Source organism: Rhincodon typus, chromosome 1 (assembly GCF_021869965.1).
Source record: "Rhincodon typus isolate 14 chromosome 1, sRhiTyp1.1, whole genome shotgun sequence".
In the NCBI taxonomy this organism is placed as follows: domain Eukaryota; kingdom Metazoa; phylum Chordata; class Chondrichthyes; order Orectolobiformes; family Rhincodontidae; genus Rhincodon; species Rhincodon typus.
In genome coordinates this window covers 13,139,359-13,152,688 of record NC_063332.1, presented here as the reverse complement: position 1 = coordinate 13,152,688, position 13,330 = coordinate 13,139,359, and the positions used below count along the sequence as shown (strand labels likewise).

The window sequence follows — 13,330 nt, the reverse complement described above, 5'->3', positions numbered from 1 at the left end:
GGTCTAGGCCCGAAACGTCAGCCTTCCTGCTCCTCTGATGCTGCTTGGCCTGCTGTATTCATCCAGCTCTACACCTCGTTATCTCGGATTCTCCAGTATCTGCAGTTCCTACTATCTCTGTCCTAAAAGGAGTTTGTTCCCAGCTCAAAATGAATAAAAGCAAAATACTGCGAATTCTGGAAACCTGAAATAAAAACAGAAAGTTCTGGAGAAACTCAGCATCTGTACAGACAGAAACAGAGTTAACATTTTGAGTTTAATATGATTGCTCTTCAGAGTTGAAAGTGATTGGAAAATTGTGCTTTTTGTGCTATAAACAGCAATTTTCCAAACCCTTTTAGTTCTGAATGACTGTCATACCAGACTCAATACATAAACTCTGTTTCTCTCTCTATGGATGCTGTTAGGTTTCTGCATCATTTTCTGTTTTTATTTCTGTTTAAGTTCAACATTGTACAGGTCCTACCTATCCCAGAACTGATACCAATCTCCCAAGAATGTGGAATGATTTCTTGAAAAGATAATGAAAACAGATAGCAACTTCAAATAAAATTAGATATATATTTGGAATATATATATATTGAGTTTTTTGAAGAAGTCACCAAAAAGATTGATGAAAGCAGAGCAGGAGACGTTGTTCACTTAGACTTTAGTAAAGCCTTCAACAAGGTTCTGCATCATAGACTAATTAATAAAGTTAGATCACATGGGATTCAGGGCAAGCTTGCTAATTGGATACATATTGGCTTAATGGCAGGAGACAGAGAGTGGTGGTGGAGGCTTGCTTTTTGGACTGGAGGCCTGTCACCAGCGGTGTTCCACAGGGTTCGATTCTGGGTCCTCTTGTGTTTGTCATTCAATTGGATGGGATCATAGAAGGCGTTAGTAAGTTTGCAGATGGCACCAAAATTGGTGGCATAGTAGACAGTGAAGAAGTTTTTCTAAGATTACAAAGGGATCTTGATCAAATGGGTCAATGGGCTGACAAATGGCAGATGGAGTTCAATCTGGATAAATGCAAGGTATTGCATTTTGGTACGACAAAGATAGGGGTTATACAATTAATGGTGGGGCCTTGGGTAGTGTTGTAGATCAGAGGGACTAGGGCTGCAGGTACATAATTCTTTAAAGTTTGTGTCATATTTGGCAGGGTAGTTAAAAAGGCGTTTGGCATGCTTGCCTTCATTGCTCAGTTTTTTGGGTATAGAGTTGGGAAGCCAAGTTGAGATTGTATAGGACACTAGTGAGGACTCTTCTGGAATATTGTGTCCAGTTCTGGTCATCCAGTTATAGGAAGGATATTATTAAGCTGGAGTGGGCTCAGATGAGATTTACCAGGATGTTGCCGGGTATGGAAGGTTTGAGTTATAAAGAAAGGCTGGATAGGCTGGGACCTTTTTCACTGGAGCGTAGGAGGTTGAGAGGTGACCTGATAGAGGTTTATAAAATAATGAGAGGTATAGATAGAGTTAATAGTAGTTGTCTTTTCCCTAGAATGGGGGATTTCAAGATTAGGGGGCACATTTTTAAGGTGAGAGGAGAAAGGTTTAAAAAAGACATGAGGGTTACATTTTTTATGCAGAGGATATGGTTCATGTGTGGACTGAACTTCCTGAGGAAGTGATGGATGTGGGTACAAGTACAACATCTGGATAACTATATGAATGGGAAAGGTTTCGAGGAGTATGGGCCAGGAGCAGGCAGGTGGGACTAGTTTAGTTTGGGATTATGGTTGGTATGGATGGTTGGACCAAAGGGTCAGTTTCCGTTCTATATGACTCTATGATTCCATAGAAAAAGAGCATGAGGCCAGAATAATTAAAAGTTCTTTCAATGAGTCTAGCTTTGGGCTGAAAGATCTCTGTGGGCGTATATCATGAACTGTGTGCTCTCTTATTCTCTATGTTAATATGAGGACTCATTACATAATCTGCTACCCACCTAACTCTCTACTGTAACATCAAACTTTCAATTCCTTAGTTAGTCCTCCCACAATTGGCCCCATTCCCCACCAACTCCATCCATCGACATTAACTTATTGCAATCCAAACCCGATATAAATTAATAAAAGTCATTACAAGAGTCAGGAAACCAACTAATTAAGATTGTAACATACATAGCAACTGTCTTGGGTAGATGTGTTCAGTTTGGGTTCAATTCCTATCCTGATGGTAGTTATCTATGGAGATGCAGATAAGTTTTGTGGTCATTGGGATAAATCCAGGCAGCACCAATATTCTGTTTATGGTCAGTGGTCTCAGCTGCTATCTCTGCTTCAATAATTTCCTCCCCAGTGTTACTGACTCAAGTGTTCACCGACCATCACCCTCCAATGGGTCACGACACGGGTTGCATTGGTTCATATTTCCAAGATATACACAGGTTAGATGGATTGGCCATGCTAAATTGCCCATAGTGTCCAGAGATGTGCTGGCTAGGTGGATTAGTCATGGGAAATGCTGGGTTATTGAATAGGGGGTAGGTCTGAAGGGGATGCTCTTCAGAGGGGCAGTGTGAACTTGATAGGCAGAATGGCCTGCTTTCACACTGTAGGGATTCTATGATTCTATGACCCAATGACCCATTTGGCTTGCTGCATGTTGTGGACACCGTGGGTTCAATTCCTGCACTGGCTGAGGTTGCCATGAAGGATTCTACTCCTCAGCCTCTCCCCTCACCTGAGGCATGGTGACCATCAGGTTAAACCACCACCTGTCACCTCTCTCTTTCTCTCTAATGAGAGAGCAGTTCCATGGTCTGATAGGATTATGGTAACTTGACCCATATTGTAGACGGAAAGGCCAAAAAAGCATGTTCAGCAAGATGTGTTTTTTTTTTCAATATATATTGGGGAGATATTTCAGAAAAGAAAAGTCTAGACTTTCCTTCTTCCACCGCCCCCCCCGCCCCAACCCCCTCATCTCAGAGCAACTACATAGAGCAGAACTATTTTGATTCACTTCAACAACTGGAGCTTATTAATTTTAATGTGGCAGCACAGATGATATTAATCTTTAATTTGACTCTCCACTTTGACTAAAACACATCAGTCAGATACAAATCCCCATGGCAGCCGTTGATGGAACCCGGGGAAAAAATGCTTTAATTAAGCACCATTTATTGAGTAGATGATCAGGGTTGAGAGAGCGCGGGGTGATGTGGGGGAGGTGAATGGTGGGGTTAGTTGTGGAGGTCGCTGGAGAGGTGAGGTGATTGTTGCCTGTTTTACTCTTTACTGACGAAAGCCAGAAGGAAACATCTGGGAAATCTGTCAAAAGAGGGGGAGAAAATGGCCCGTTAGGAAGCTTTCAAATTCTATCATTCGTCATTCTAGAGGGAAACAAAAACATTAGATACAAAGGATGGATGGTACTCAAGGGGATGCAATGCAACTTCGTTCCTTTCTTCGAACATATTGTGCTGTTGATGTTGGCTATCCAACTCTCCAAGTTTCTTGAAGCTTTCAAAAAATATAATTTAAGGAGCAGAGCTTCAGTTGCAAATATTTTTGATTTTATTTTGTCAAGAGGCCCTCACAAGCACTGAGTCCCAGGCAGCTTGCTCCTGTTGCTTAAACACAGGGCTGCACATGTCTAACTAGGCCATCTGATTAATTGGTTGCCATTAGGAGCAATCACACTGAGCGTATTTCTGATGCTTTTTCCCCATGATTAATGATTTGGTGAAACTCAGACTGTCCTAGTTCTAATTCAGACACTGCAAACAATCCCCTCCCAGAATATCTTGCACAGTCCAGCAGTGTAACAAGGTGAATTTGTTTTAATTTAAAAAAATAAATTACTGAAGGTGACCCAGTGTCAATGCTGTTGTTAACAATGGCGGCCTGTGATCAAATTCCAAAAGGATTTACTCTGTTTTGCATGCTTCAGAAGATGAGTACTATCTATTAGGAATGAAAACAAAAAATAGAGATTGCTGGAAAAGCTCAGCAGGTCTGGGAGCGTCTTTGGAGCGAAATCAGAGTTAACGTTGAGTTGAGGGAAAGGGTTACTCAACCTTCACTCTAGGTTGAGTGACCCTTCCTCAGAACTGATAGTAGCAAGGAAATTGTCGGTTTCAATGCAGGAGGGGCAGGGGTTAAGGAGTAAACAAGAGGTGGGGATAGAGCCCAAAGAGAGAAAGGAATAGTTGGACAGCCAAAGGTGTGGATGACAATCTGGCTAGGAGAGGGAATAGCCAGATGACTAACAGTCTAACATCCATAATGATGTGAGAGAAGAGTGGATAAGTCAAAACTCTTGGCTGGACATAGTTGGAAACAGATCAGCAGCAGTTCGAGTTACCGTTAGGGTCCTGGATGCTAAGTCTCCCATTTTCCTAAGTTTCCACTGTACCCTCCCGGGGTTGTATACTATAAGAGACAATACAGAAGGCTCTAAAAGTCAGATTGTTAGAGATGGCAAACTGAGAATGACACTTCCATATCAGGGCAGAAACCCAGGCTTTGCTATTGTTATGATCCCAGCTCTCTTTTTTTAAATTCATTTGTGGGATGTGGGCATCGCTGGCTGGCCAGCATTTATTTTCTATCCCTAGTTGCCCCTGAGAAGGTGGTGGTGAGCTGCCTTCTTGGATCACTGCAGTCCACCTGCTCCGGGTTGACTCAGAATGCTATTAGGAGAGTAATTTCAGCATTTGGACCCAGCCACAGTAAAGGAACGACAATATATTTCCTATTCAGGATGGTAAGTGGCTTAGAGGGAAGCTTGTAGATGGTTCCCGTGCATCTGCTGCCCATGTCTTTCTAAATGAAAGTGGTCATGGATTTAGAAACTGCTGTCTAAGGACCTTGGTGAATTTCTGCAGTGCATCTTGCAGGTTATGCACACAGCTGCTACTGAGCGTCTGTGGTGGAGGGAAGAGATGCTTATAGATGTCATGTCAGTTAAGCAGTCTGCTTTGTCCTGGGTTGTGTCAGGCTTCTTAAGTGTTGTTGGAGCTACACTCATCCAAGCAAGTGGGGAGTATTCCATCACACTCCTGACTTGTGCCTTGGAAATGGTGAACAGGCTTTGAGGAGTCAGGAGGTGAGTTAATGCCTGCAGTATTCCTAGCCTGTGACCTGCTCTTGTAGCCACTATGTTTATGTGGTGAGTCCACTTGCGTTTCTAGTCAATGATAACCCCCAGGATGTTGATAGTGGGGGTTTCAGTGATGGTAACACCATTGAATGTTAAGGGGTGATGTTTAGATTGTCACTTATTTGTGATGATCATAGCATGGAATTTGTGTGGCATGAATGTTACTTGCTACTTGTCAGCCCAAGCCTGGATATTGTCCAGATCTTGTTGCAATTGAACAAGGACTGCTTCAGTATCTGAGGAGTTGCAAGTGTGCTGAACATTGTGCAATCATCAGCGAACATCCCCAATCCTGACCTTATAATGGCAGGAAGGGGTCATTGATGAAGCAGCTGAAGATGGTTAGACCGAGGACACTACCCTGAGGAACTTCACGAGAGATGTTCTGGAGCTGAGATGACCGACCTCCAACAACCGCAATCGTCTTCCTATGTGTCAGGTATGACTCCAAACAGCGGAGAGTTTGCCCCGATATCCATTAATTCCAGTTTTGCTAGGGCTCCTTAGTGCCACACTCAGTTGAATGCAGCCTTGATATCAAGGGCTGTCACTCTCACCTCTGGAATTCAGCTCTTTTGTCCATGTTTGAACCAAGGCTGTAATGAGATCAGGAGCTGAGTGGTCCTGGTAGAACCCAAACTAGGTGTCACTGAGCAGGTTATTGCTGAGCAGGTGCTGCTTGATAGCACTGTTAATAACACTTTCCATCACTCTACTGATGATTGAGAGTAGATTGATGGAGCGGTAATTGGCTGGGTTGGATTTGTCCTGCTTTTTTTATGTACAGGACATACCTCGGTAATTTTCCACATTGTCGGGTAGATGTCTGTGTTGTAACTGTGCTGGAACAGCTTGGCTAAGGGAGTGGCAAGTTCTGGAGCACAAGCTTTCAGTACTATTGCCAGAATGTTGTCAAAACCCATAACCTTTGCAGTATCCAGTGTCTCCAACCGTTTCTTGATATCACATGGAGTGAATCGAATTGGCTGAAGACTGGTATCTGTAATGCTGGGGACCACTGGAGGAGGCCGAGTTGGATCATCCACTTGACATTTCTGACTGAAGATTGCTGCGAATGCTTCAGCCTTATCTTTTGCACTGATGTGCTAGGTTCTTCCATCATTGAGGATGGGGATATTTGTGTAGGCTCCTCCTCCAGTGAGGTGTTTAATTGTCCACCACCATTCACGGCTGGATGTGGCAGCACTGCAGAGTTTAGATCTGATCCCTTGGTTGTGGGATCGCTTAACTCTGTCTATCACTTGCTGCTCTTCCGACCCCATTAAATTTAGTTTTCCTCCCCAGTTAATTGTTCTTACTCTGGATTTTTCATTATATTTTCCCACATTTACCATAAACCTTTAGATACAGGGATTTGAACTCAAGACACTGGAAAATTATTTTCAAGCCTCTGGAGTATTAGCATAATAATATTGTCCCCATAACCAGTCAATTCACTTTAAAGTACAGTTCTGAGACTGAATTTTATGAGGCCTCACATTGCCAGGGCGGTTTCACAAGCAGTTTAGTGGAACATTGAGGTATTTCTATGTGCGGGACAGCAAGAAGTGATCTTTCTCTGAACTCTTCCCCCCTGCAACAATAGTGCACTATTTGGGCAGAAAATCTTGGAGAAGCCAGGTGAAACTCTGAGGAAATTCACCCACAACCCTCCCATGTTGTCCACCCCAATTACCATGTGTAGTGGAGTATTGAAAGAAACCTTGCCCAATGCAGTGATTTCATTTCACTGCATTTCATTCCATTTCAAAAGTGAGTTAGTCAAAAAAAAATGTCCCAGCTGAAACAGGCAGACAGACATCAACCTAATAGAAACGTAGAAATTAGGTGCATGAGTAGGCCATTCAGCCCTTCGAGCCTGCACCACCATTCAATACAATCATGGCTGATCATGCAATCTCAGTATCCCATTCCTGCTTTCTCTTCATACCCCTTGCTCCCGTTAGCTGCAAGGATCACATCCAGCTCCCTCTTGAAATGAACTGGCCACAACAGCCTCCTGTGGGAGAGAATTCCACAGGTCCCCAACTCTCTGAGTGAAGAAATTCTTCCCCATCTCAGGCCTGAATGGCTTACCCCTTATTCTTGGACTGTGAACCATAGTTCTGGACTTCCCCAACATCGGGAACATTCTTCCTGCACTTACCCTTTCCAGACCCATCAGGATTTTATATGTTTCTGTGAGATGCTCTCCCTTTCATCCAGCGAGTACAAGCCTAGTCAATCCAGTCTTTCCTCATATGTCCTAACGTTGTAAATCCTTTGCTTTATAGGTGAAGAAATTGATGACAGCTCACCCTATGAGCCCAGCAAGAGGGGATATGACTATGCCAGACTGGCCTCAATAACAGCAGGTGAGTGTCCTCATTATTAAATAACAGTTTCTCCAGTGCTCGAGGACACAGCGTTGAGAATTTGGTCAGGCCTGTTTCAATAATCTCAACATGGTAAATGCCAGCAGGACTACGTTGTGACTCCAGTTCCACAGTGCTCCACGCTCAGGCGACTCTTTACTGAGTTTTTGAGTGTGAATATTCAGCCTGGAGTTTGGAGCTGTTTTCCTGGCCAGAAGCACGTTAGCCGTCCATTTAAGGGTGTGGCGGGGGTTGGGGGGGGAACGGGTTTGGAGCTGGGCTCCCAAGGCTGGAGGGACAATGAGAAAATGACAGATTTCCTCACTTGCTAAGCATTCTGGTACCATCTGCATTTCCTGTGCTACAACTCACAAGAGCTAAAAGCAGATTTTGAAATGAACTTGTGCCTATGTGATCAAGATATCGTTATTTGAAACAACATTCGATAAGGGGTATAAATGAAGTACATTATGTTTATCTGCAGCTGCATCTTAACAATAAGACTAACCTCACACTAACTTGCTCCAATGTTGAATATTCAGGTGCACCCTGAAGGAGGTGGGTTAACTCAGTGGGCTGGATAGCTGCTTTGCAATGCAGACTAACACCACCAGCATGGGCTCAATTCCCACACCAGCTGAGGTCACCATAAAGATCCTGTCTTCTCAACCTTGCTTCTTGTCTACAGTGTGGTGACCCAGGTGTTTAACTTACTTTTATAAGGTTGAAACAGGGACCCTCTTGTGGTGCATTGGGAGTGTACCCACTCCGGACTGGGAGGTTCGTGTTCAAGTTCCACCTGCTTCAGAGGTGTGTAATAACATCTCTGAACAGGCTGATTACAAAAATAGGTGAAATAAAGAAAACGTTGAAATATGGGTGATTGGAGTGGGCTTCGCCTTGGAACCCAAGAGATTGCAGGGAATCTCAATGACCAGCTTCTGACAGCCTGGTTTCAGCAGTACATGAGGTACCTGCCTCTTGCTTGAAACTCTCCCATATTATAGAATCCCTACAGTGTAGATAGAGACCATTTGGCCCATAAAGTCTGCACCAACCCTCTGAAGAGCATCCCACCCAGACCCAATCCTCCACCCTATCCCCATAATCCCATATTTCCCATGGCTAATCCATCTAATTTGCAAATCCCTGGACACTACAGGACAGTTTAGCATGGGCAGTCTACCGAGTCTGCACATGTTTGGACTGTAGGAGAAAACTGGAGCACCCAGAGGAAACACACACAGACACAGGGAGAACGTGCAAACTGCACACAGACAGTCACTCAAGGCTGGAATCAAACCCAGGTCCTTGGTGCAGTGAAGCAGCAGTGCTAACCACCATGTTGCCTTCAAAGCAAGGCATTTGGAGGAAATATAAGCAATTGAATTATCACTCTCGAGAGAGAGACTGTGGCTTCCACTGCCTGCTCCTTGGAGCTGGACATATACCCAGAGGTGCTTTGGATCAAATCATCCTCATGAGGTTTTGCAAGGCCTCTGGAGACATGTTGCATAAAGCATCTATTTCAAGCATTGGAGGCTGCTACACCAGGAGACATCAGTGTTGTTAGATGTTCCTCTTGGTGTCTTGATGATGCAGTAATCTCCTGGGCTTTCACCAGGGTATTCTGCACAAAGTGAGACTCTTTTTACAGTTATGTTGCAAATGCAGATGCTGGACTCTTCTATTAGCTCCGTATTGTGAGTTGGAAACAGTCTTTACCTCCTCTATCTGACATCATTACACTTGAACCTTTCTTTCTCTGCAGACTGAGCCCCTGAGATTTTGGAACACTCGGGCACTTCAACCAAAAGCGAATCTTTTTCTGCTCCCCTTTGTGGACAAACTCTCTTCTGCTGGCAGATTCTCATTCTCTCCAGGGCTCAGTGCCTGTCCCAATGACAGGGCTGGCTCAGGGTTATCTGCTGGTGCTTTACCACCAAAATGCCAGGATGAAGTTGGCAAGAATCTGGCACATTTTTGTTTATATCTGCCTTCGCGATTCTTGGAAACCCAGGCCTCTTCTTCAAAGGCAATATGCAAAAAAGAACTTGTCTAAATGTGTCTGAAGAAAACGCGGTTGAATGAAAGGGCATTGAAATCTTTAGGAGAAGCATAGTGCCTGGGACATAATCTGAGATGAGTCTTGCACAGCTTTTCTTGTCACTCAGTTTCCAACCTCATCTTCTCCGACAGACTGTTCTGTCCATCTGATAATTTCACCTGCTGTCTTTCCTTCCATGGCCTTTTCATTTGTATTCTGCTGCAGACTGTGAGGAGCATGAAGATTTGTCCTCTGTGGAACCATGATACTCCTGCCGTTAAAAACGGAGTGGTGCAGAAGACTAGCAGAAGCCATTGTTGCCAACTTCGAGTTGAAAAAGTGATTTTAGGTGAAGAAAGTGTCTAGTTAGATTGCCCCTAATCAAAATTGAGTGTCCCTGAGTTTCCTGGCTATCTGTCTGATTGGTAGAGGCCCAGGTATTCATTAGTACCATAGACAATATTGTGGGATCAGTTGAAACCCTTTCTGTGGGGTTACAGATTTTCTTGACATGTTGGATGTTGCAGTACTCTATGTTCCACCACTCCTCTGCACCCACCCCCAACCCCCAACCCCCACTCCCACCCATCGTCAACCCTCCAGACAGCCTGCACAGCTCTCTTGTGTGCCTTCTGTACTCAGTGCTTCTCACACCATCTCTGCTGACCCTCAGTTCTGTCAACAGCACTCACAGATGACATGTTGGAGAAGCTGGGCCTCTTACCATGTTGTACCCACCTGTGATCCCACCTCTAATCCTTCATCCATCTTACTGATAAGCGAGGTTGTCTTCTAACTAACTGCATAAGCTCCAGATGCTCCTCCTTCCAAGATGAGCTAACCAAGGACACTGTACTAGCCGTTGTAGCTAATGAGGGCTCTGGAAGATAATCCCAGTTGATTAATTGAGTCTCAATTTACCCCAGTGCAAATCCACCAATAGGTGACAAATTCTGAATCAGAAGAAGCAAACTTGGTTGTTTTCAGATCTACCAACTGCTCAAGGATAAGGAAGCTAACTTTAGACTACGATCCCAAATATTGATTGCCATTAGCTACCTATTGTTTAGTCTAATGCTGCCTGAAAACTCTATAGTTCTTCTCTTGACTTGGAAGTAATGTGTAACATTGGAAATAATGACCCTCCTCCTTTGTCATTTCTTCAGGCACCTAGAGCCCAGATTTGAGCTTCTTGATTCTTGATTCATCTTACCTTCTTTAACAGAGAAGCTAACAAGACAACAGAAATTAACTGATCATTCATCTGAATGCCTTTTGGAAGTACCTGTATGACTGCCATGCTGTATCAGAAATGATAATAGAGCACTTGGGAGCTGTTTCTAAGAGTCTCAGTCAGGTGCTGCCTTACCTCAAGTCTTCCACTGCCAACACAAAATGTAGTTATTCACTGGGGTCTTTGGTTTCTCATCAAATATACAGTTTCTGTCTCACCTATGTGCCATGATTGTTAGACACTGTCACTTCACTTACCACAAGGTCTATAGGAAGGTTCAATGTTTGTCCAATTGGTTTCACAGGATCAGACATTGGCATCACACGGGCCAACCGCTGCCTGGATGCAGCCAAAGCCTGCAACGTGGACGAGTCGTGCCAGAAGTTACGGACGGAGTACGTCTCCTCTTGCATCAAACGCTCCAGCAAGGCCGAGACCTGCAACCGCCCCAAATGCCACAAGGCCCTCCGCAAGTTCTTCGACCGCGTACCCGTTGAGTTCACGCACGAGTTACTCTTCTGCCCCTGCGAGGACACGGCGTGTGCGGAGCGCAGAAGGCAAACCATCGTCCCGTTGTGTTCCTATTACGTGAAGGAGAAGCAGAACTGCTTGACGTTACTGGAGTCGTGCAAAATGAATGTTGTTTGCAGGTAAAGAGACGGCAGCGTGCGCACACACTGACGTGCCCAACAGTCCAAGTTGTGTGCCAGTGAGCTGGAAGGAAACAGCTGTATAAGGGGGAGCTGATATACACTATCACTCACAATCCAATCCACCCCCTGCCACTGTCTTTTGTCCCAGGAACTGAGAGTTTGAATTCAGTCCAGTCAGAAGGAGTTAAGATCTGCCAGTTGGTAAGGTTTTTAATATGAAGCAAAGTTAGCACAATGTCAACATTGCTCCCAGGAGAAGCATGACATTGTCCCTAATTTGGCATTAAATTGACAACCTCATTGAAACAGACACAGAGTGCTGTGGGAAATACACAAATTTCACGCTAACACAGAAAAGAGCGTTCTATCAAAGCTGGAGTTAAATGGTGTTGAAGGGAAATAGTGAGTTTTAATCTACATACATACAGTCTGTGCTAAATCTAAGCCTAAGTACTTGGCCCTGATCATGGCAGCTCTCAGTTAGATGGATAAGCAGGTAGATTTTACCCACAAAGCAGAAGACTGTCATTGTAAAATCCTCTAAGCCCAGCCTCGAAGGTGCAAGGCTCCTGTGTCAACACAAGTTGACTTTACAGGTAACTCTGAGCAAGACAATTCACACCCTCAAGCCTGTTAATCATCTTCCTATTTGAGCAATGTATTGTGAGGTATGTTCCACTTGTATCTCAACAGAACTAGTGATTTAAGCCGATGACATCACATTTCTTTCAAGAATGGGTTGGATAGACATTTAGTGAGAAAGTTATTTGAGGGGACAAAAACAGGAGTTGCTGGAAAAGCTCAGCAGGTGTGGCAGCATCTGTGAGGAAAAATCAGAGTTAACGTTTCGGGTCCAGTGACCCTTCCTCAGAACTGCTTCCCCAGTTCCAAGGAAGAGTCACCAGTCCTGAAACGTTAACTCTGGTTTTTCCTCACAGATGCTGCCACACCTGCTGAGCTTTTCCAGCAACTCCTGTTTTTGTTCCTGATTTACAGCATATTTGGTTTTATTTGGTTATTTGAGTGGGTTCCAGGTCCTGAACTGTGGGGTTGGATTTAACTCTGTCCCATCAGTGGCTTTGAAAACAGTTAAGCTCATTAGATCCAGCAAGCTGACTGGGGCCATCCCTTGCACAATAATCTTACCCTGACAGGGTGGAGTTGGGTACCTGCGCCTATGGCATAGGACAATTGAAGACCTCGAGCCCATAAGATGTGGGAACACTTCATCAGTTCTGAAGAAGGGTCACTGGACTGAAATGTTAACTCTGCTTTCTCACCACAGATACTGCCAGACCTGCTGAGTTTCTCCAGCAATTTCTGCTTTTTTTGTTTCAGGTTTTCAGAAGCCTCAGTTCTTGGGTTTATTATATCAGTAAAAGTAGAATATTTTCAACGCCAGTTTAGACAGATTTTTGATTGACAAGGGAGTCAGGAACCTGGGAGGAGTACGAGAGATGATGGTGGTAGACAGTTTGTTAGGATGGAGGCTACAGGGATCAGCTATGAACTTAGCAAACGGCAGATCAGGATCAAGGGCTGAGTGGCCTAGTCCACAATTTTTTTTAAATTCTTGTGTTCTTATATTTCTGCCTCTATAGCAGTTGTATTATTTGGCATTTAATGTAAGTTATTCTCTCTTTATATATTGATTCATGCATTGCAGCAACATTAGATGAATAACTGAATTGGACCCTGAATATTGCAAGCCATATAGCTCTTGTCCTATCAGTTAGTTTTCCCCAAGGCCTCAAACAGTGAGATATTTTGTTCCCTCCTTTATTCTCCTTTCTACATTCTGTAGACTTTTAAAACACAACCATAGCCTCATTTGACTTTGAGTTCTTTGATTTGTTCCACTTTCATTTGCACTTCGTTTCAGTTTGTCGGTATCTTAGAGTAGTCTTGCTGTTTTTTTT

General features: G+C 44.0%; 1 protein-coding gene across 1 annotated transcript in view; it reads left to right on the top strand.

Annotated features, from left to right (window-relative positions):
• The window catches only part of gfra4a (GDNF family receptor alpha 4a), a 156,390-nt gene that overhangs the window by 103,792 nt on the left and 39,268 nt on the right, over positions 1-13,330 (top strand). The window contains exons 3-4 of the mRNA XM_048594100.1: positions 7,397-7,477; positions 11,030-11,408. Of these exons, the coding sequence (XP_048450057.1) occupies positions 7,397-7,477; positions 11,030-11,408 (460 nt within the window). The remainder of the gene's footprint in view (positions 1-7,396; positions 7,478-11,029; positions 11,409-13,330) is intronic.